A 25,638-nucleotide genomic window follows, 5' to 3' on the forward strand; every position below is an offset into this window, starting at 1 on the left:
TCAACTAGTAGATAAAGAAGTTTTTTAGGGGTGGGGGCATTTTGAATATATAAACTTTCAGTGATTTAGAAGACATAATAATATATGTCATTTATATATTTTAAAACAGTGAAATACATAATTATCACACCATATGAGACTTAAATCTGAAGATGTCTAATCCAAAAGTAGACAGTTAATAAACCCATTATACGAATTTCCAATTGTAATGTTTTACAGAATTTGAAATTAAAAAGACTCTTCTATCTCACTAACTTTCAAGAATATTGTCTATTTTGAGACCTTAGTTTATTAAGAATTCTTTCCCATTGGTGGTGGGAGGGCAAAAGGGGTAAAGGGGCACATATGTATGGTGATGGATGGAAACTAGACTATTAGTAGTGAACACAATGCAGTCTATATACAAGTCAAAATATAATGATGTACCTGAAATTTATATGATGTTATAAACTAATGTGACCTCAATAAAATTAAAAAATTTAAAAAATTTTTAAAAATTTACAAAAAGAATTCTTTCCCCTTGAAAATTTATAAGAATCTCTTTTCTCACAGAAAAAAAAACATCTTCAAGAATTTCCAATGTCTGTTTTCTATCAAAAAGAGAACAGTTCAGATTGCCTTAATTTTGGTGAAACACCGCCTGGTTGACTGCCCTGTGGAAGTGGGAGGCTATACAGCTCCTTAGCCACTGAACTATTCAAGAGTGTGCGAGACAAGAGCTGCCCCTCAGCAATGGTTGAAACAGATTATATTATGGACAAGGTAAATGAAAGATCTGCTAAGTGGCTTTCAAAGTAAAGTTACTAAGATAATGTACTATAATACGTGGGGCTTTGTAAGTACTTAGATATTGAAGAGGACTTTCTCTTTAGGGAGAAAACACACCTTGCCTTCCATTTGGGAGTATGCTGCATTTTTGGTCATCAGAGTAAAATGAGGCTCTGTGCATTTCTTTATAAACAGTTACCTATTCTTTCAACAAATATTTGTTGAGTGCCTAACAGGGACAGACGACTCGACAGTAAAAGTTACCACTCCCTTGGTCTGGGAGCCCTGTCTTCTCTTGGATTCTGAGACATTCCGTTCTCTTCTTTCCCTTCTGCCTCTCAGGTTGCTGCTTCTCAGTTTCTTGCTGGCTGCTTGTCCTGTCAGACCTTCTAAATGTTGGCATTGTAGACTCAGTCCCAGGTTGAGTCTTCTTCTCACTCCAAAACTCTTTCCCCCCATGATTTCATCCCCTCCCAAGGTTTTAAATGCCATCTCTGAATGAATGGCTTCCAAAGTGATACCAACAGCACAGACTCATCTCTGAGTTTCAGACCCATATAACAACAACTGTTTGTTTATGTCTCTCAGATGCCTCATGGGCATCATAAACTCAATACGCAGCAACGTGAACTATTACGCAGCAACGTGAACTATTACGCAGCAACGTGAACTATTACGCAGCAACGTGAACTATTACGCAGCAACGTGAACTATTACGCATTGTCTCAGATCTGTTCTTCTTGTCCCCTCCATTTTGGGAAATGCCCCTTCTACCCATCCATATTCTCAGCAAGACATCTGGAGGCCACCTTCAATCAACTCTCTCTTAGCCCACATCTAATATATCACCAAATGTTGTCAATTCTAACTTGAAAAATACATAATTAAGATCCAACTGATACTTTAGAAACCAACCCAAGCCAAAGAAAATTCATAGTTGTTGCATAAACACAAAAAATAGTTGCAAAATTTATATTAAAAAACAAACAGCCCTTCACAATGGATGGGGGAGTAAAATGTTCCTGAGTGGCTGCCCAGAGACCCATGTTCTAAAAAGAAAAACAAAACAACTAATACCCCTTTTGTTAACACAGGGAAACTTTTTAAAATTAAATTTAAGAGTCAGCTTCCAAAAGCTTCCATTTATAATGAAGGAAAGACTAAAAAGCTAAATCAAAGGCCATTCAGATTAAATTCTACATTTAGAGATTAGGGGAATACAAAAGATGTCAGTCATTAAATTATTATTAGGAATAGATTACATGTAAACAGTGCAGCCTTCTCAAAGGACCACACGATGAACGCAGGTCACAGGGCAGATGGATCGGCATGAAGGAATTCACAAATAGTAATGATGTTGGTATATACCCCCAATGAGTGACTCCACACAAAGTGATACCAAAAACTAGGAAAACACATCGACTGACGTCAGTCCAGCTGATTTTATCATCCTTTTCCTTAAGCAGGAAGGGCAGGATGTGTCATTACTCAAGCCAACAATTGGCAATTACACAAAGGCTAAGGACTAGAAAATAAAATCGTGGGTGCTTATATGGAATAAACTTACATGGAATAAGGAAGATGGTATTCCCCCTAACTCAGAGAAACTGATTTATGAAATACTTAAAAACACAGAACAGATGCATTGTGAAATCATATAGCTTGGACACACACTAGATTAGGAAAGCTGGTCCTGGGCCCATTTAGAGTTTTAATAAAACCAGATAATTCCAAGGTGATGTTCTACCCAGGGTTAATTAAGTTTAGCCACAGGATTTACCGATTTCAACCAATACAGAATGAAACTCTAGGAGAAAGACATCAAGGTGCTCTGACTGAACACAGCGCTTTCCAAACTTAAGTTGATTTTGTTGAGATCTGCTTATCATTAGAAAAGAATGACAATAAATTACCATATCAGAGATTCCTCTTGAGCACACACAAAAAAGAAAGTTTCTATCATTTTGAAGAAAGAGTGATTATATGGGGCATCAGGAACCAATTTCTATTCAGGCTAACAATCAATTTGCTATAACTCCATGGGCACATAATCTTGCTTTGTCCTATTCTCCAAAGATAAAGAACCAAGGGAACCATCTGCCTTCTACCATCATGGTATGTGGCCAAAGAAGGTTACTGCCTTGCTGAATAAACATTTTTATTAAAAATCTACAAAGCAGATTTAAACAGTTTGGCAGATAATATTTCAAGCATGGAAAACCTGCTGAAGGCTTTTGAATGAAAGTCACCAAAAAAATGAAACAAAGGCATTATTACATTCAAGTATAAGTCCCCAGCCTCACTAAAGATTTTTTAGGGAGAAATCTTTCACTGATACCAAAACATTATTCATGCCTATTGAGTAAGTTTCTACCAGCAAACTAAATTCACAAGCCACAGCTTTCCCTCTGCATGCTGCATGCAAACCTGATGGCACCACAAATATCTGAGCAGAAATGTGCAAGGACATAGTGTCCCCTCCTCCTCTAGGGAGCTGAGAGAAGCTGTCTGAACGCCTTTTTTGTTGCTATCTTCCTCTCTTTGTAGGCCAGCCTATAAAATTCAGGAAGTCTTCAGGAAACCTCTTTTTGCTCAAAAACTCACTCGCTGCTTGGGAAAACCGTCACCCCATATGACAGACTAAGAGTGTGAGAAGGCAAAGAACTGTGTGCCCGATACTTGACTTGTCAGGCGTGAACGGGGCAGAGGAAATGGTGAGAGCAGAACCAGAAATTCTGAGAGCAAGACCAGCCTTGTTAACAAAAATGAAACTCTACAGCAACAAAAGTGGAAGAAATCAGAAAGAAACAGACTGACAAACTGGACCATGAAAAAAAAATTAAAAGTAAGAAAAAGGAAAACTTATGTTAAAAACAAACACCATTAAAAGAAAACTCAAATAGCAAATCAGAAAAGAATATCAGTGAGATTACAAAAGAGTAATAAGACATGCATATTAAAAATACTAAGATATTCTCCTCACATCTGTAAGAATGGCTATTATCAAAAAGACAAGAGATAACAAGCATCGGTGAGGATGCAGAAAAAAGGAGACCCTTGTGTTCCCACCATTGGTAGGAATGTAAATTGGTGCAGCCACTATAGAAAACAGTATAGAGGTTCCTCCAAAAAATTAAAAATAGAACTACTATACGATCCAGCAATTCTACTTCTGAGCATATATCCAGAATCAGCATTATTTGCAAGAGCCATGACATGGAAACAACCTAAGTGTCCATGACAGAAGAATATATAAAAAAATGTGGTATAAATACACAATGGAATACTATGCAGCCACAAAAAAAGGAGTACATTCTGCCATTTGCGACAACATGGATGGATCTGGAGGGCATTATGGTAAGTGAAATCAGACAGAGAAAGACAAATACTGTGTGATATCACTAATATGTAGAATCTAAACAACCCAAACTCATAGATACAGAGAACAATACAATGGAAAAAATTAAAAAACACAAGATTGGTGGTTGCCAGAGGTGGGGGTGGGGAGTGGGTAAAATGGGAGAAGGTGGTCAAAAGCCACAAACTTTCAGCTATAAGATAAATAAGTTTTGGGGACGTAATGTACAACATGGTGACTATAGTTAATAATACTGTATTGTATACCTGAAAGTTCCTATAGGAGTAAATCTTAGTTCTTATTACAAGAAAAAAATGGGTAATTATGTGAGGTGATGGCTGTTAACTAAACTTATTGTGGCAATCATTTCACAATATATACGTCTATCAAATCATTATGCCGTGCATCTTAAACTACAATGTTACATATCAATTATTCTCAATAACACTGGAAAAAATACTGTGATATTATGTTTGGCTTATATTGATGGAACTTGAAAAACTATAACATTAGTGTTGGCAAGGGTAGAGTAAAATAAAAGGTTTCAACATATGCATTTCAGTCATATGTATAGATGTACCAACACATGCATACATATATACACACACAACATATAGGAAAAAAAAAAAGAGATACAATAAAATGTTAACAAGTTTTATCTCTGGGTAGTGGGTTAAAGAGGATTTATATTTTCCATGTAACTTCTCATATTTTCTACAAACTATCAGCTTTACTGTTACAATCAGAATATCACCTTTTGTTTTTTAACCATACCAGCCTTGAAAATCAGAGTCATAGGAACATAGCCTACAAAATTTCTTATGAGATTTTACTGTCTCTTTCAAATGGCACAGAGCCATGTGGATATTGGTAAGCAGATTAAGGACGTGGTTGGCACTGAGGCCAAAACTGCAGGTTTGACCAAACCCCTTACTACCCAGCTACATATCTTCCAAGCTGATGGTCAGTCTCCGAGCAGTGGGTTATTATGAAGTTCTTTGCCAATATCAGGAATGCTCTCAGGTATGTCTCTGGCGCCCTGGAATGTCTACTAACCCTGTTCTATCCCAGACTGCCTTCTTTGAATTCATTAGTTCACCTTGTTTATTTTTCCCCTATCTCTACTTCATTGCCAGACTACTAACTCTCAGTTCTTTGCATCAGCATGCCTGTCTGCAAAACCATTGCCTTTTATCTCCATCCAATTCAATGTCACATTTGATGAATGAGTACAACTGATATAACACAAATCTAAGGAGAGCAAGCTGTAAAGCGGGGAGACCAATTTTCACATGTGGCTCAAAAAGAGACTCTAAAACAAGTCCAAAAAACAGGGTCCTGACAATTTTCTGAAATAATAAAAACTGTATTGAAAAAATGGTGTCTCATAGTTTCTACCTGGAAATCACCTTAATTTATACACTTGGTTGTGTTTGTTAAGCCACTGCCCCGGGGGTGGAGGTGGAGGGGTGGGGGGGAGATAATGAAGGTCAAAGATAATATGCATCAAAATGTTCACAGGGATTCATCTTGAAGAGCAGGATTTGGGGTGTTTGGTTTTGTTGCCCAACCCCCACGTGCCTACCTAATGCTTTTTTTGGGTGTTCCAAGTTTCCACCTGGAGATGTATTATTTTCATACAATCTCTCCAGTTCTCTAATTATTTTCACCTCTATGAGCCTCTTTTAGCTCAGCTATTTCTTCAGAAAGGGGCTTGGTGAACAGAGCAGCAGGAATTACAGTGGTGACTAATCCTCCAGCAGTGAGGTTCCTATGCATTATTTTATATACACATATAATAATTTATGAAAGTCTTTCCAACTAGATACTAACTTAACAGGTTATGTGGACTCAGGTTTTGGGATATTTCCTCTCTTTAGTAATTCCTTGAGTTGTCCAATAGGAAAATGAGACTCCTCTCCTTCTTCCTTCCAAAAACTCTCCTATAAATGAATCTAAGTAGTCACCTGCAAATTCCCAGTAAAACGATTTTTGAAGACACAAAAGGTTAGGTATTTTGGCCAATAGAGCAACATTTGCTCCTAGGACTTTAAAAGCCTGGGGTCAGTAGGTCTCAATTATTTATCTGCCTCCAGTCTGTGGCTCATCCTCTCTATTACTCTTAGAGCTCATACTTTTACCATTGGAGTCAAAATACAATATGGAAGTGATATTGTGGTAGGCAGAACTCTGAAAATGGTCTCCTCAAGATTCCTGTCCCCTGGTTATTCAAGCAAACAATCATGTAGGTACTACTATGAAGGGATTTTTGCTAATATTATCAAAGCCCCAAGTTGGCTGACCTTAACATACAGAGAGTATTTGAGGGGGCCTGACCCAATCAGATGAGCCCTTTAAAGGAAAGAATTTCCTGCGTCTGATGGCAGGAGAAGTTAGAGATCTGCAGCATGAGAAGGACTGGCTGTGCCATTGTGGGCTTGAAGATGGAGGAGGGAGCCTCTGGAAGCTGACAGCAGCCTCTGGCTGACACCAGGATGAAATGGGGACCTGTCCTACAACTGCAAGGACCCAATCTGTCCACAACCAGCACAAGCTCAGAAGCAGACTCTTTCCCAGTCTCCAGGTAAGAGCCCAGCTCCAGTGACACTTTGAGTTTGGCCTTATGGTACCCTGAGCACAAAAACTAGGTGAGGGTTCCTAGGGAACTAGGAGCGTGCCATTTTCTACCTTCCTTTGATTTTGGCCTTGTGTTACCGGGAGAGGCCCCCCCAAGCTCAAACAAATAAAGCCTACCAGGACTTCTGCCCTATAGAACTATAAGATTAATAAATGGATACTGTTTTAAGCCACTAAAGTTTTGGTAATTTATTACACAGCAATAGAAAACTAGTACAGGTATTATTTTATTTTCTTTATAGGTTTTACTTTTAGAGCTTTATTATAAGACCGCATGCTAATTTCCCCACCGTCCTATTCCCCAAAGATGAACATTGCCAAGTTTCTCCTCTCTCTTTTCAAAAATTCCCTATGAATATGCATGAATATACCAGTGTGTATATATGTGTAGATGCACTCTAACACACACCTACACACACAGATAAAATTACACAATGTATTGTTTCACTTAATAATCTATCCTGGGCATCTTTCTAATATCAGAACATAAAAGCCCACCTCATTCTTTATAACAAACATGTAGTGCTGGATTATATGCCTGAATCATTTTCTACTAAACCAGTCCCTTACTGAAAGACACGGTAAATAATAAAGTGGTAGTAGCAACTTACCTTCTATTTGCTAGTTACAAGCAATGCTAGACTTATGATTTTCTGTTATTCTGTGAGAATATCAGTAAGATAAATTCCTGGAGATGGATTTGCTGGGCAAAAGGGTAAATGCAGTTGAAATTTTAACCACTACTGGAAACCACTAACCAAAATGATTGTACCAATTCACATCAACACTTCCATGATGTGAAAGGGACTGCTTCTCCACAACCTTGCTATCATTGGAGTCTATCAACTTTTTGAAATTTTGACAATATGCTAGGTGACCAATCCTACCTCATTATTCTGGTTTGCATTTTTCTCATGACTCTAATGAATCATCATTTCATGTTTTTGTCAGCCATTTTTATTTTTTTTCTGTGACCCACCATTTACATCTTTTGCCCATTTTTCTCTGGGTACACTCACTATTTTCATATCAATTTACACAAGCTCTTTATATATTAAGGCGATCAGATGTTTGCCAGTTATGGGCCATAAAGAGATTTTTCACACTATACCAGTATCTCTTTTTCCCTCAGAGCACTACTGACACACCTACACAAATAAATTAATGTTCTCATCTCTACCAATTAATTCATTCGATGGGTACAAGTTCATGTGTCAGCGACAAGTGGCCTGACTCACATAATTCCTGCTTAAGAAAAATAGAAAGTGTAACTTTATCTTTTGGGTCAGTAAGCACTGAGAGATGGCAGTCGTGCTTCCTCTTGCTTTTTCTGGAGACATGTGGGAACCCTCCCCTGGCATTCAGTGTAACAAACACATGATGGAGCCTGGACCAACAGGAAGGAAGAGGGATGAGGCATGGGCAGTGAAGAGGCATTTCTTACTATCAAGACATGAGGACTGGTCCTTTATTTAACTTACATTTTCCCCTTCTTTTTACACAGAAACAGGAATCTACCAGACTGTGATAAATGACGTTTCTCACAAAAAAAGTCTGACAGACTTCTATTGCTTCTGAGTGAATAACAACCTGTTGGCTCCGTAACCTAAGGAAAAATACTCTCAGAAGCTGAAAGACAGGCTTCTCTCAGCCCACTCGTCTGATGAAATACTACTAAAATTACGTTAGGGGGGAAAGAATTCAAGCTAAGTCTACACAGAGACAAGAAAAATAATTAAAAGGATCATTAAAGTCTTAACTACATTTTCTCTAATCTCAATATTAGAACTAAAGAAAAGCACAACAATAAAAGACTAATCAACAGGCACATAAAGCATGGTGCAATTACTGCAGAACACCACAAAGAGGAGTAGGATTCAGTGTTTTTAATCACTATTGGATTATACGTGAGAAACAGAATTCATCACTCACTTAGCACCTCGTTATATACTGCGAGGCACTGTGCTAGGAGAATGTAAAGATGAGAAAAAGATATGATTCCAGTCTGAGTGCAAAGTATTTGGCCTTCCGAGACCCTCTGTCAGCTTTTACTATTATGGCAATGATGTAATATAAATCTCCAAAGTATCAATGGTAACAATACAGATAGTTGTGAACTCATCAGACAGCTTTGGAAAAATAATATTACCAACTGCTTAGCCCTTGCTCCAATTATATCTCTCTCCCACCTTCTCAGAGGTAACTACTATTATGAAATTTGTCTTTAAAATTACCATGTTTTCCTTCAGACTCTTACTACAAATGTATATCTACATATGCGTACGTATTCATTGTCTATGTGTGTGTGTACCCCCAAATAAAATATTGTATGTAGCGTCATGTTAACCTTACACGAATGGTTTACGTAATATTCTTTTGCACTTGCTTTTGTTCTCCGACACTATCCTTGAGTTTCATCCACGTAGCCATGTGCTGTGGTAGTTCATTTGTTTTCTATGTGCACAGTGTTCTGTGGATGACTACGCCACAATTCACTTATCCACTTTCCAACTGATAGATGTTTAGGTTGGTTCAAATGTTCAGCTATTGCAAACAATGCTGCTATGAGCACGTCTTCTTGAGTACATGTGCAAAAGTTTCTCTGAAGTTTTACCCTGGAGTGGCATTTCTGGACTTTGGTCGTCATGTCACAGTATCATAATTTTATCAATTTACCTTTTACCTTTTTACTTTATCATCTTTCACTTATTATTATGGGGGAAATCAAATTTCATTCCAGAGGGGCAGCTACCTCTCTCTCTCCCTTCTTCTCCCCAAACGTGTTACAGATAACTCCCACTCTCAACTGGAGGGCCCCTTGGAGCAAAAGGACTTCCTTCTGGGGGAGAGTCACAGCCCTACTTTTAATATGAAGTCAACATCATCTGAAAGCCCATCAGCATTAAACTAGCGTTTTCACAAGAGGACAACGGAGGTAGGGCTTACTTGTTCATCCTTTCAAACCATCGTCCATCACAATCCTGAAGACATCTTCCTAAAACACATATCCTCCCCAAAATCCTTTAAAGCACTCAAAGTAAAAATTCCTTCTACTCCCTGACTTTCCTCTCTGTTTCCACCTTTATGTTCTCTTACAGTCAAGCAGACACATCTCACACTCTAGCCACACACTGAGAAGTCCCCTTCTCTCATCCCATTTCTACCTGCCAAAGTCTTGCCCATCTTTCAACATCTTGAGCAAGCGGCTTCTTCAAACACTCCCAGACTTTCCTGATCGGAATTAACCCTTCTCTTCTTTGCACCATCTTGAATAGAACTTAAAAAAACAAAAAAAACCCAAAAACCCCCACAACATACAAAGCAGTCTTCACTGCAGTTTTTGTAATATGGCTCTAACTTCCCTGTAATTAGTACTTGAGGCCAAAGGCCTCATCTCTTGAATCTTCACTGTCCCTACAATGGTTATGGATGTAATAGATAAGTAACGTAGGCCACTGCCAGGTCAAACTTTAAATAAACTCTTGCACACATACAAGAGAAGGCATGTTTGAGGCCGCTCATAGCAGCACTGTTTGTAATAGCTAACATATATAAGAGGTAAGTTCAACTTTAGGGAGAAAAGAATGCTGAATAATTCTGATGGAATTTAGGACACATGACCTCAAATATGGCATCTTGGCATATCGAATATTTTAAGATTAAGGAATCTGAGAAACAGCATGTTCAGGAAGGACGTTCTGACCTGCTCCTAAAGTAGGTCATAAAATCCTCATGAGGGAGGGACCTTCCCTATACCCAGAGGAAAGCAGCGTCCTTATCTCTGAAGACAAAGGGACACTGAGGAATGTGCCCGAACAGGCCTTGCTAAGTTTCCCCCAGTTGACTACAATTAGCTCACCTTTGTCCTGTCACATCTTTGCACAACTTTCCATCCTTCATCAAATCTAGCATAAAACCACTCAGTTTTAACCATTTCTTTGGGTCTTCATTTCCTTATGAAGGCTTCCATGTCACCTAAAACTTACATTAAATAAATTTGTACGCTGTTTTGTTAATCTGGCTTTGGTTACAGGGTGCCCAGTGGAGAACTTAGAAGAGTAAAGGAAAAATATTTTTTCCTCCCCTACAGTTCTTCTCAACACCAATTCTCCTCTGTGAACTAACACGTCTGCATTTCCTAAAGAAAATCCCGACATGGAAATGTCTTGCATCATCCACAAATTTAGAAATGGAAAAAGACATCATTGAAAAAGGATCCCAGACAAAAAGAAATTCTTAATTTCAGAGTCCAAATACTCTGAAAGAGCAGATAAGGTTTGGGCTAATTTATCAGAAAGAACAACTTATTGATAAAACAACAGGAAAACCAAGATAACAAAATGTGAAGACTCATCTGAATTTCAAAATGCCTGGATTGTTTTAAAAATTAGCAAAAAGAAGTAAACCAAACCTAAGAAAGGGTAATTAATTACCTGCATGAGCAGAGAGAGGTGAGTGCGGTCGAGGCAATGCTGGTGACTGCCCATTGCCTATCAAGCTCTTCCGGTTGCTTGTTCGGCAACTGTCAAAAGGAAAGTAAAAATAAAGCATTAGAAAGAGAACACAGCATCAATAATGTTTAGGTACATTCAACATAGGCACAGACTAGAGCTTGAACAAGCTATCTGCTCATGCTACTGCTAAAATTTTTGCAAGATAATACGCACTCACTAATATTTGAGAGGTGGCTGCCTCTTAAATATTAGAAAACATAATGTATTCATATAGTATAACACCATCAATATTCCTCACCACAGTGAAGCTATAATCAAATGCCTTCTTTCAGCTCTCGACTGCAAATATGTGACATGTCATACACACAAGCGATAAATTAAGGATTCAAACCAGCAAACCACAGGTAGCATTTTTGTTGACACAAAATGTCTAATACAAAATTACATGCAATGAAGTGCAATGACATTAATCTTACAATGATGAACTAATTAAAAATCTAATTATTTAGACAAATTTCATATTTGTGCCTTTTGTCAATAGAACAGCTGATGCCTAAGATGAATGTATTTTACCACTCATTCATTTTTCATCTTGTATACTGCATTCAAATTCCTTATTAAGGTAAATATTTTGGAATCATAAAAACAGATTCCAGTTTGTATTAAAATAATAGCGAAGTCTTTTTTCACAGGCACACTACCTACTGTTTTTATCCTCAGTGAGGAAGAATAAATCATTATATCCTGGCAGAGGGCAGCTATTTTTCTCTGTTTCTGCTAGCAGAAAGTTATAAAATGGTTAATTGGATTCCAAAGTAACTTTCATAAGCCTCAAAGGATAAGGTAAATGCAAAACTGGCTGATGATAAAGTGGATATTATCTTATTTTCATTTGCTTTTCTTCAGTACAGACAGGCACTTCATTCTCTATTATCAGTACAGTAGTTAGACAAGGCTAATAAAAACCAGCAGGTTACGTCATTGAATTCACCTTTAACAAGGTTCAGGGCACCATGATTCCATCTTGCTACACTCGGGCTGCCCTCAGCCACCAATAAAGGTTTATTGTAACATCTTCTTAATTCAGAATATTATCTCTGTTATATCAGGGTCTTGAAATAGGAATTTTCACCCGACGACTTTTTTTTTTTGAGGACGATTAGCCCTGAGACAACATCTGCTGCCAATCCTCCTCTTTTTGCTGAGGAAGACTGGCCCTGAGCTAACATCTGTGCCCATCTTCCTCTACTTTATATGTGGGACGCCTGCCATAGCATGGCGCTTGCCAAGTGGTGCCATGTCCGCACCCAGGATCCGAACGGGCAAACCCCGGGCCGCTGAGAAGTAGAATGTGCTTGCTTAACTGCTGTGCCACTGGGCCAGCCCCACACTGGACTTCTACACTAGGTATAGTGGACATATTTGAGAGTTTGTATAAAATAATTGGAAGGAACATTTCTAAATATCCAAATAATGCATTTCAAAACCAAACCCAATTTCTTTCAGCAGTACTGACTTGGGAAGCAATCTCTCCCTTAGATGTCTGTTTACTATCATGTCAACATTCTCATATTTATAATTTCTGAAGGTCAGGCTGCATCATTTTATTTTCCTTACTAGAGCAATCAACATCCCATAGCATTATCTGTGAGTTTAATTAAGATCATATTTACTCAGCCTTAAAGAAGTTGTTGAATAAGAATGGACCCTTGGTACTTAATTATGAAGGTGGATTGTGATATTATCAACTCATCTATCAAGAACTGTATTTGACCTATTACATTCATAATTATTAAATCAGATAGTCAGATTTTTTTAAAAGCTATTGTATAATGTGTTTAGTGTTAATTCAGATTAATGTCTTTTCATTTCAACACAGGAATATTAAATATATCAACTTGCTAATGTTAATAAAAGAAATTATAAATGACAGACTTACACCCTGGTAATCTCAGTTAACTTATTCATTAATTTAAGCAAATTAATTGAAATACAGGTTAGCTATCACAAAAATGGCTACTTATATTATTTTTTACATTTAGTATGATCTAAATCATTTATGAAGATTTTTCTCTTGATATTTAATTATAAATGTTTATATATGTAAATCAAATGAATATGAAATGTGCATCAACATAAATAGCAATCTAATGAATATCTTACAGAGGGATATCAGTGAAATATGCTGACTGACTTAAAGCTAAAATTTAGAAAATGATATTTCCTAAAGAAAACTTTAAAAAATTGTATTTTAGGAAAAACATATAGAATGACCAGTACACTACCACAACAAGCAAAATAAATAGCCAACAATTTAGACTTAAAACAAAGAAAAACACAAATTAAAAACCCCTCACAATATTATCAGTTATTTAAAATCTACCAAAAGAAAGCAGAAAAGTATTGATTTTAAAAATGTACTTCAAAAACATCTCAAAAAGAAATGTGTAAATAAAATCTGAAAAAGAAATATACTTGTTTAGTCACTATAAAAAGATAGAAATATAAAATTTAAAAATATGAAAAAAGTTTATGTTACATTCATCCTGTATTTGCCTACTCTCCAGGAAGATTTATAATCTTCACAAATAGATGAAAATGAATGCAATTTGGAGGGAAAGAAAATACAGGCTACTTCATCTAGGAATATATGAGCAAGTTAAAAGAGGTTAAAAACAAGCTGCCTCAGATTTTGAACTGTTTAAGGTACTGGTAGTATGCTATATAAAGTTTACCATACAAAACCTTAAAGAATCAGAGGCATATCTCATGGACAAATGCTATGAGCCAAACAACCAAAGCACACTGCTCAGCTGTCAGCGTCTTCTCTAACCCCCCCATAGCTCTTCAGCATGAAGCTAGGGATGGTATTAAGATTATAAAAATTGGCACTTTCTTGAATCTGAACAATCCAACAGCAAGCTTCTAAACATGAAATACTCTTCAGTATGGCAAAACCAGACTTTATGAAATACAGGCCAAGACAGAGATTCCCATGTGTACACAAAATCTCCATAGTCATGAGGAGTCTTGGCCTCACAACTGAATTTATTTGTTGCTAACATTCTTAAGGTAAAGAGGCATTTTATACTCCATTTAACCCCAAAATACCTACATGTTGATATATATATTAATACTTTCAAAATCCTGGGACCCTACTGGAATATTCTGTAGATAACTTTCCGAGGTGGGGCAGGGGCAGCCATGCAATCTTAGCAGTCCCCGCTCTGGTATCTCTGAGAGTCACCTACTTTACTGCTTTAAAACTACATTTAACCCCATAGTAAGATACCAGTGGGGCAGGACCTATGAGCCCCTACTACCTAGACAGCCACAGCACCTGACACTACCCACATTAATATGACACTCGAGCAAAGTGCTGAGCTGGCCTCTGTTGATCGTTTCTTCATCCAGTATCGCACACTTTCCTGCTGATGAAAGGAGAAGCTCATGGCATCCAAGTGCGAGGCAGGCTCCCCAGGTGTCAGTGACCACACACCATTCATTTAATCCATAAAGTGATAAAATGGTAGAAACATTGCCAATTGGGCAAAATCAAGGTCCCTTTCCTTCTGCTAGCACAACAAAGTCGATTCAGCCTTACTTTTGCTCAGGCAGTGTCACCCGAGGAAAACACAGGTGGCGTCCTACCAGGTAAAACAGAAACATCACTTTATAGTAGAAATCTCTCTTTTTTTTAAACCAGGTGTTTATTTTTTTATTTTTAAATTTTATTTATTTATTTGTTTTGTGAGAAAGAGTGTTCCTGAGCTAACATCTGTGCCAATCTTCCTCTATTTTATGTGGGATGCTGCCACAGTGTGGCTTGATAAGCAGTGCTACGTCTGCACTCAGGATCTGAACCTGCGAACCCCAGGCCACCGAAGTGGAGTGTATGAACTTAACCACTACACTACCAGGCCAGCCTCAGAAATCTCTTAACTTGTTTAAAATTTATCCTCATCTAAGCATTTGAGCTTGTAAAGAGTTATCTCTAGTTTTCAGCCTTAGAGACAGAGGTATATGATTGCAAAAATGGAACTCAAGATCAGTTATGAACTCAATTTTCAGCTATCCATCCCCCATTCTTTCTGCTTCACTCTTTAAGAAGAAATAGAAGCCATTCACCCTGCACGAGCTCCAATCTAAAAGCCAAACACGGAAACATCCACTTCCCAGAAGGCACCTCCTCGTCTTCAGTTCTCCAGTTGAAGCAACACATGGAGACACTCACTTTGCCTGTAGATAATATGCTGAGTTTATTCCCTCAATTCGGAAGGTGACACAATGACACAGTTAGATTCTTTACTTAAAAAATCTGAATTTAGCACAGACAAAACACACACACATGGTACAACAAATACCGTTGACGGTGGACCTGGGATCTGAGAAGAATGAGAAGGTGGAAAGAATGCCAGTACTTTTGAGTGAGTAGAACTACTTGGGCTCTGGAGGCTGGGAAGCAAGGCAGGCAGGGACAGAACACTCTGTAAGAAGGCCACAGTTGGATGGGCACTGCGCGGAGACGTTTTAGAGTGACACGAGGCCACCACCAGGAAGCGTTTTAGGGGTCTGCATGGTTTTTTGGCTCAGGCAGGTGAAGTGAGGACTGAATAGGGCATCGCTCCCGCTCCCTGAGTTCACTGCTCCCATTCTCCAAAGCAGTCACAAGGAGCTTCTCACTCTCCTAATTACTGCCAACAGCACCTTCCATTTGCCAGGAAGACAGAGCTGGATCATGCACTTCACCATCCAAGTCAGGCCCGACTCAGTGTGATAGACAAAGAGGAACATGGGCTACTAAGCTGAAGGCAGGGTAGGGAAGGTAGTGCATGTATTTTTGGTCCAAAACACCCATATTCCATTTTTGCCTAGGATGACCTTATGCTCGGGGCTCCATATGAAGGGCTTGGCGGGACCTGTAAATGCTTCATATCTGGATCTGTCACATCCTCATGGTAGAAGAACCTGTTCATTTTCCCCACCAGGTCTGGAAAAGCCATGAGGCGCACCAGGCTATGGCCTTTTGCAATTGTTCTGAGTAGCTGAAATCTAGCTTAATTTTAAATTACGCTCATTCTGAGATGTGAATACTGATCATGTCTGATCACGGCAAGACAAGCTGAGGAGGGAAACCCCAACAGGCAGTAATTCCCAACATTCACAGCTGACTTGAAAGGTCAACTCTCAGTATGACACGTGACTGACCACCATTGAGGGGCAATGATCACACAGCAAATTGCATAAAAAAGCCCCAGGAATTCTGAAAAGTTAGGCTACAATATATTAATTCATCTTGGTGAAAAATTTGATAAATTTGCACAGGAGACCAATTATAGACCTAAGCTTTACTCCACATAAACATCTGCTAATGATTTCCTAATACTTTAATAGAATCTGAATGTAGAAATATTCCTAAAACAAAGAAGAAGGCTAAAATGCAGGAACTGGGGATGACTAGGAGGCAGAAATTGTCTAGCTAATGTGATATTGCTGAATAAATGTTATAAACCAGGTAGGCTCCTGTCTCCATTCAATGAAGGGGTTGGACCAGATGAGAAAAATAGTTAATATACTTTTTTTTTGGTCCAAGAAATTTTTAAAAGATAGAAAATATAGAAAAATAATTCAACAATTCCCACCACCTGGAATGAACAGACGTATCATTTTGTCATATTTGTTCACAATCTTTAAAATCAATCAATCTATCTATCAATCTGTCTGTGTGTCTGTCTGTCTATCTCTCTATCTATCTCAGAAACAGGGAGAAATGTACCCTCTGACGTCCAAACCAAAAAACATTTCCACTCCCCAAACAGGCAACTACTAAAAGAACTGTGTTCTGGGGCTTTCCCATCCACTTTTGGCACTTTAGCATTACATACCCATGAACAACATTTGTGTATGTGTTCACATTTTTGCTAGTGGTATCACATATCAGGAAAATCTAACAAAGACTTGGAGTTGTGCAAAAGGGATGAATGGCTTTCCTTTCAGTGGCTTGCTAGGCTTTGTATAGCAGACCCTGCAGGGGATTATCTGATTCTATATAAGCGTGTACACTTTTCATTGTCCTTCTATTGACAAGGCTATTTTAAAGCTCTATAGGGGTAGAAGTTAAGTTGTAGAAATCTGGTAGCAATACAAGTGATTCATGTCCATAAGAATATAAATGAATTTTGTATGGGACAGATACAGATGACCTCCACTCCATAGAAAGATGACCCCAAACATTTAATATCACTGTCCTACAAGATATTAACCAGTTTTGCATCTACTAGCAAATTCATTTCATCATTCCTGATAGATACAGAATATTTATATCTATATTTACATCTACATTTATACATCTATATCTAAGTATATATATGGTTTTCAAAATCTCCTTTGAACCTGTTTTAATATGTTACTGCTGCCCTCATTAATTAATAAGTTAAATCAAATCTCTGACACATGTTCATTTTATATTTCTATGACACTCATGTTTTTGACTTTTGTACAAATTATACTTTAGCATACACTGTACATTACAGATATACTGTAACTGTTTTTTTTCACTAAACACTATATTTCTGAGATTCAACCATGGCAACATAAATACAGTCTAATTCATTCCTTTTTTAGATCGTTCATTTGAAGCAAATTTTAGGACTCCTAAATGCATTAAAATTACATATATCACAGACATTTCTTTTTCCTTTTTGCAACATGAAATGTCTAAGCCTCTGTGTATTTGCAAATCTGAATGCAAAAGCCTTGAGGCTGCACTTGAAAGAAAAATTATATCATGCAACATAAAGCAAATCTTCCATAAATCTTCTTTGGACATTTTCCCCTCAAATCCTGCTTATTCCTTCAGAGGCTGCCTTGCCTTTATCTCAATTTCTGCCTTCATTCTATTGTCTTCTTTCAGAAATAACCTTCTTTCTTAAGTAAAGCACTCTATCCTTTCTACGGTCTTCCAGTCTTCAGCTCTACCCTTTCTCCTGAACGGCACCACAAGGCCATGCCTGGTAGCTGGCCGGATAAGCACTAGTCCTCCTTAAAAGGCAGCAGAGAACAAAGCATTAATATTTCTGCCTCAGTGACATACTTTGTTACTTATGTGAAGTTGAGGCACTGCCAGTGTCTTCCCCATGGCCCGTGAAATCAAGGCTCCATCCAGGCTTTCATTAGTTCATGCCACAAATTCCTTTTTGAGTCCGTAATATATGCTAGGTACTATCCCGAACAAACAAAAGTCCCTGCTGCCCTCAAGGGACTTACCTTCTGGAGGAGGAAGCAGATAATAAACATAATCAACTGGTAAACTTGATGGTATGGGAGATGGTGCTGACATTTACAGTATGAGAGATGGCAATGAAGAAAAGTAGTGTAGAAAGTAGGACAGAGAGGGCAGATGTGGTCAGGAAAGGTCTCACTGGGGACATGATATTTGAAGGAGACCAGAAGGATGAGGGAGCGAGCCTTCAGTAAAGGCAAAGGCCTTGAGGCAGGGGTCTTCCAGGAAGGGCAAGCGGGCCAGGGTGGCAGGAGCGGAGGGGCCAGGGAGAGCAGAAAAGAGGACAGCGGAGAGCTGACTGGGGCAGATCTGGGGCAGCCTGCAGGCCACAGCACGGAGACTGGTTTTTAGTCTGGGTGAAGACGGAAGCTATTGGAAGGTTTTAAACATAATCTGATTTTTGTTGTAAGAGAACCATTCTGGCTGCTAGATTGAAAGAACCGAAGGAGGAAGGAGAGAGACCAGTTAGGAAGTTAAGTTGATGTACATTTCTAATACACTCTCATCTCCTGTGATCTACTTTAAAATATAGTATTTGATTCTCAAAATTAATTCATGCAAAACAGTGGCCCCCAAATTCATTGTAAACATCATACTAGTCCTCACTCTTTCGTACAGACTCCAAAAACCTGGAGAAAGAGCAAGTGCTGATACTGTGTGGACTACACCACAGGCCTGAGTGCTTCAGGCCTTCAAAGTAATGACCTCATTCATGGTTATCCGGGCTATGTAATGATGAATACTTATTACTGATATTATCAGCATGATATTTGAACTTAACTTTTCCATTAGTAGAAAAACTCCTTTTTAAAGGCATTAATTATAATAGAAATGAATGGTTGCTCATACTGATTTCACTTATGAGCAAAAAATTTAGGCTAATTACACACCTAGCAGAAGGGAGAGGTCTCCGAGCTTTCAAAAATTCTGAGGAAAATCAATAGGAAAATATCTATATTACTGTATAGTACTTCTTGGAAATATGTCTAATCCATTAAGATAAGCCCATGGCGAGGTCTGGCCCAATTTCCTGTCTTCATAGAAGAAAAGAGAAATGGCTGAATATACAGAGATTAGCAAGACACTATTCAATGTAAGAAATATTTATGGAATGTCTATTCCTATGTACAAAACACTAGGGGAGATAAAAAAATGAAAATATTCTCAAAGTCTTTAAAGTATAAAAGAAGAGATAAGACTGATTCACAGATAACCATATGCTAAGGCAGAATCTAGAAGAGAGGCACAGACAAAAATTTGTCGCTATCTACAGTGTAAGATAAAATCCCAATCAGGTTTCAAACATATTTTCGCAAGTCATAAGCACCAGAATTTTACAGAATAGTACACATGGCAAACTGTCCTTCTATTTCATAGGCTTTCCTTAAATAATCCCTTAATCTCAGTGATCTGCCTGATACACAAAAAAATTTTTAAACCTATTTCTTCTAAATTATTCTGTTTGGTGGCTATTTCAAAGCTAGACATACCAACAGAGCTATTTCTGTGTGGCTGACATCGTGAGCTCTGATGTCATATGTCAGCACAGGACTGACGCGTAGCTGACATTCACCATGTTGTACCATAGTGATCCTGGCAAGCAGAGCGTCCACTCATTCATTCAGTAAACATCACCAGGATTCCACATGGAATTTAGAATGTAGGAGGCAGAATGAGTTCCTTGAGGGCAAAGGGTATATTTTAATAGAATACTGAATCTCTTTGGACACCCAGAAAAATACAGGAAATAAAAATGATCTGAATAAAGATTCATTAAATATTTTGAATGACTGACTAAATATGGTTCCTGCCTTTAACTTTATAATTTAACCTGCAGGACAAAGATAGTCTAATTTATAAGACTAAACTAATTGAGGATGATGTTATAATAGAGTCTCAGACGACTAGATTGATCAAGGCCATGTGTAACAGAAAACAGGAAGAGCTGACAGGTTTGTGGTGCTATGTACATGGTGTGAAAGACACTGGGAAAACCTACATACATTCTGAATAAAATTACAATGGGATAATCAGTGGAATTAAGAGAGGCATAACACAATGCTCAAAGTCAAGGAGTTGGTAATGATATGGGATTTATAGTAGCAGAGTAAGCTCACCTGCTGAAAAAGTTGGAAGCAAAAAGTAATTAAAGTGAAGAGGGATCCAATACCTGTGAACTTTTTTAGTGCAATTTATCTGCAATGCGAATCACAGGAGGTACCTAGTCTGTACGCCTCCCAGGAATCCTAAAACGTCAGGGCAGGTCATGGATTTGAATGAGGACACTTAAGGGCTGGGAGAGTCAATGAGGAGATAACTTCTGGATTTGAGATTAGTCACACAAAGTACAATAGCTCAAACCTCACACCAGAGACACATAATAAGAATTGTTCCTACCTGGGATGAGGGTGTGAAGAGAGTGCGGGGAAGGCAAGGTAATCAATTCTGATCTAAGCGTTCAAGGGCATGTGCTGTATCTTGGGGAACTGCTCCAAGGGCTGATGTGGCCAAAACATTGCATGGAGTCATTCAAAACTGTGGTCTAATCTGTCCTTCAAGGCTAAAGAGCTGCTGTCACCTGGCTGGGCCTACCTGTGGCTGGGTTAGCAAAGCGGCAATGAGAGACAACTGGGGGAGGGGTGGAGTGGTGACCCCAATTTTATAACTGAGTAAACGGTCAGGGTCAAATACCTACGAGACCAACATCCAAGCCTTAGTTGTTCCCAGGGCAGTTGTGGTGAGGAACCAAAGATAAATCCACAGACATGTTGGGGACTCAAGGAAAAACAAACAAAATACAAACTAATGTTTTTCTAAATCGTCACTTTGCAAGTGTGTGTGTGTGTGTGTGTGTGTGTTTGGGTGGGATGAGGTGAGAGGACATGTGTGACAAACACATTTTTTTCTAACCGCTCATGTTTCACTCAATATGGATAAAAGTCACAAGTTGAAAAATTTGTTCGTAAATAGCAGAAAGCCAAGTTCAAAGTCCAACTATAAAAATTACTTTTAATCAACTTCATTTTATAGCATTAGATGATTCTCCGTTGACCAATGATAAGGAAACAAATCTTTAAAAGCCTTTGAAAGCGGTGGCAGCACCAAATGCGAGTAAACACAACAGCTTAAATCTAATCTTCTGATCTGCCTTTTGGAAATACCACAATAAAACTTTACCACTAACTTCTTTGCCCTCTATCTACTATTTCCTACTTTTATTGCTTTCTAAGAAATGGTCAACCACTTTAGAGGGCTGGATTGGAAGATATTCTTATGTCCAAATCTTATGTGTATATTTATATCACAGCTGAACTGATATAATACTGTTTCACCTACTCCAGCCTTCTCCGTACAGAAATTAAATCTCAGTTTACCTTGCTACACCTAGAAACATTTAATTTGGAGGATATATTTTAGTCTAGTAGGGTAATTTAGCTACATAGTTAAACAGTACCCATAAAAATGAACACTCTGCTCCTTTTTTTTTCACGTTCAGAGGACTCTGGGATTGCTTGTTTCTGACCCACAAAAGGGAGGAGAGTGTACTTTCATGACCACTGGATCTCCTTTTATGACAATCAACAGAAATTTATGACAAGCCCAGAATGAACAGCATGACTACTTAACACCCTTGCAGCTCGAAAGCATTTGGCATTTACAGCAATTCAGCATAGCGCTTTGCCCACAAGTGCACTGCCCCTGATTCCATGTGCCTCCACAGTCGGAACACAAACACACACACATGCAGAGCCGACATCAGAGCTCCACGTTGTTCTCTTCTGGGAGGAGAAGTCATGTGGCAAAAAGCCAGTATCTTTCTGTTCAGTATGTTTTATTGCTGGCTGCGCCTAATTCAGTATCTTGCAAAATGACATTCTGTTAATGACATGAATGTCAAAGCTGTGATAATGGGCAGAAGTAGAAGAAAATGTTTCCTAAATGGAGAACCAACAGGAAAACTGCCAAACGGAGATTAAAATTAGTTGTGTTCATCCCATAATTAAGCACTTGGTCCCCTACTATTTGTGTCCAACATGCAAGGGATGTAGCCCTCTACGGAGAGAAGAGCAGCCCACCTCGGTGAAAAGCACAGAAAGAAACAAGAGGTCAAAGGAATGTTTTCCCTTAATTAATTTGACACATGTCTTTTCTTTTTCTCATTTGCATCCACTGATGTTTTCCTAGCCTGTCTCTCATTTTGCAAAGATGAAATTGGCCACAAGGAGCCCATTCTGTGCTAAAGACAGGAGGGCTGGGGAGATACCAGAAGAAGCTGGCCTTTAAGTTGCTCAGTATTCAGTCTGGGTAATGAATGCTCCTGGCTCTTGCCATATGTGGACCAAGTAACAGAATTTTAGGTCTGGAAGATGATGCAGCGACTGCCAAGGCAGCACCACCAACTAGTGGCAAACAAGGACATGGAAGGGAGGTCATGTGGCTCCCACAATTAGAGCACATTCAAAGTTAGAAATCTGCACTAGACATAGAGATACATTTAACTACTACTTTTTTTTGAGGAAGATTAGCCCTGAGCTAACCACTGCCAATACTCCTCTTTTTTGCTGAGCCCTGAGCTAACATCCATGCCCATCTTCCTCTACTTTATATATGGGATGCCTGCCACAGCATGGCTTGCCAAGCAGTACGTAGGTCCACACCCAGGATCTGAACCAGCAAAGCCCGTGCCGCTGAAGTGGAACGTGCAAACTTAACCACTGTGCTACCAGGCTGATCCCTAACTACTTCCTATGTGAACGCATAACAATTCTATTCCACAAAGAAAGAGATAGCTTTGTTCTAAATTTCCTGGCTCAGCTATTTCTCAGGAGAGTGGAGTTATGAAATGTAAGGACTTGACGTTGGTAGATCTGGTTTCAAGTTCCAACCCCCGTAAGCCTCAATTTACTGATCTGTAGAATGGAGATAAGAATATGAACGACCTCAGGGGGCTATGTGGAGATTAAATGAGATAACGCATGTAAAGAAATTATCATGGTGCCTGACACACAGCAAGTGCTTCATAAATATTAGCTGTCAAAATAAAACATGGTCTTTCTCTGTTGCACACATTCTCTCATGAACATATGTTTTCATACTTAGAATGTTACACTAAGGCCTTCTCTCAAGGATCTCAGAAGAAGCTTAAGAATGCTCATAGAATTAACTTCTAAATTGAACACGATGAACTATGCAAGAGCTAAAGAGGCTGGTTCTAAGGCAGCAAGACTTGATAGTAAATGTAAATAGTAACACAGCTATAGGAAGAACGTAACAGTAAAAAGGGTGATCGGTTGGCTTTAGAAACAGAAAAATAAAAGCTGCGGAACCACAAGTTCTAGCGTCCATCCAAGCTCTGGCTAAGGGCTTCAAACTGGAAATGTCAGAGTGGAGGGACATGCAAAGAACCACATCCAAGAGAATTCAGAGCGTCAGACCAATGGTCAGGACTGTGTGCGTCAGTCCACCTCAGCTCAATGCCTTAATCGTCCAAGCCAGCTAACATCCCTTGCTCTGCTACCATACTCCCCAAGCAACCTCTGACCCCTCTAAGGAGAGGTCTACCTAAATGTGAACAACGAGAACAATAACAATAGTAACTGCTAACTTTGCCTAAGCATTTCATCCATGCCGAGCAATGGTTTAATTTTCATGACACTCCTATGAGATAGGACTTATTTTTATCCACACCTTATAGATTTGAAAACTGAAGAAGTGAAAAGTTCAGTTTTCTGGAGGCAGCAAGCCTGATCCAGGTAGACAGATGCCCCAGTGTCATGGGCTTTTTACCCCAGGACACACCTATATACAGAGTTTTCAGGCTCAGGGTAGACAGACAGATGAGATGTCATGATTTGGACATTCCCTCCTCCACAGCGTATTCTCGAGAATCCAAAGGCGGATGACCCAACACATGGATTATCCATGGCAAGAAGCACTTCCTTCTCATCCCTGCCCAAACCAGCCGGTCTAGTCAGACACAACTAAGAAAGAGACTTGTGTTTAAGCATGTGGGAATCAGATTTTTTGTTCCGCGGTTTCTTAATGGATTTCAAAATTACATCCAAATTTCTGAATCATGCCCTCTTTAACATGGCTTTTTTTGCTTCTCTATTTCTACATACTTGACTCTTTAAGTCACAGACATTAAATTTGTGATGTTTGCATCTTTGTATGCACTGGCTTTGGAGAAAAGGACCAACTGACCACACTGTAATATGCATTAGGAAGCGAATTTGGCCAGCAGAAGATCTAAAGCTTATAATAAGGTATAATGACTGTGTTATTGAGAAAAGCTTTTATTTTTTTAAGCCGAAGCATTTACAAATGATGTCTCCCAAAATAAAACAAATTCAACACTATAAAATCTACATATTTACAACTTCTATAAACTTGTGACCCCAAATCTTGAATTCTTCGTTGCACTTCCTTCAAGATGCCATTCCTTTAGTCTGGCATCTTCCCCTATTCTTGCTCCCCAAAGACCTCCCAGACTCTAAGAGAGCATGTATGAGAAGGCGTCTGTGTGTAGAAAGAGGCTTCACTAAGTTGTGTGAATTACATTGATACTATCGTAGGCGTTCAGACAAGTTAAAGTGTCATGAAAACGTCAGTTACTAAGGAAAAGTTTAATGCTGGCTTTACTCACATTCAAATCCTGGCCTGCCTCTCATGGGCTTGGCCACCTAGTTCTCATAGGTTCAGCCTTGTGTTTAAGGAGGTGACCTCATTTGTCCCTAGCCTGGGGTTTGGTCCTTATTAGTAAGTACCCTGAGCTCCAGAATAACACACCACCTCCGCCTCTTCACTGTATTCACCAGATATCCAACCTAAACTCATTCTGCACTCCCTGCCATGACTCAGAGAGTTCCTGTTCATTGTGTTCCTGGATTCCTGTTTATTAAAGCTATAGAATCCCTGAGCTTCACACGAAAACATTTCTAAGTAGAAATTCAATGGTATAGAGAGATGGTAGCCTACTGTGTACAATTTCCATATTGAAAAGGATCCTGAATAACACGCCTACATGAAATTAAATTGCATATCAAGACTAGGATTAGGATACATCGACTTACAGAAAACAGATCATTGACACTGTGAAAGAAATCAATGTGAAATCTTCCAGTGGCTACCTTTGTTTA

The 25,638-nt window shown here is 38.7% G+C and overlaps 1 protein-coding gene across 11 annotated transcripts in view; it reads right to left on the bottom strand.

The window, feature by feature from the left end:
* The window catches only part of MAST4 (microtubule associated serine/threonine kinase family member 4), a 574,884-nt gene that overhangs the window by 100,268 nt on the left and 448,978 nt on the right, over window positions 1-25,638 (bottom strand). For all 11 annotated transcript variants that reach the window (XM_046672111.1, XM_046672109.1, XM_046672105.1 and 8 more), the window contains one exon: window positions 11,197-11,285. In XM_046672111.1, coding sequence (XP_046528067.1) covers window positions 11,197-11,285 — 89 coding nt within the window. The remainder of the gene's footprint in view (window positions 1-11,196; window positions 11,286-25,638) is intronic.

The sequence above is a fragment of the Equus quagga genome, chromosome 9 (genome assembly GCF_021613505.1).
Source record: "Equus quagga isolate Etosha38 chromosome 9, UCLA_HA_Equagga_1.0, whole genome shotgun sequence".
NCBI lineage: Eukaryota > Metazoa > Chordata > Mammalia > Perissodactyla > Equidae > Equus > Equus quagga.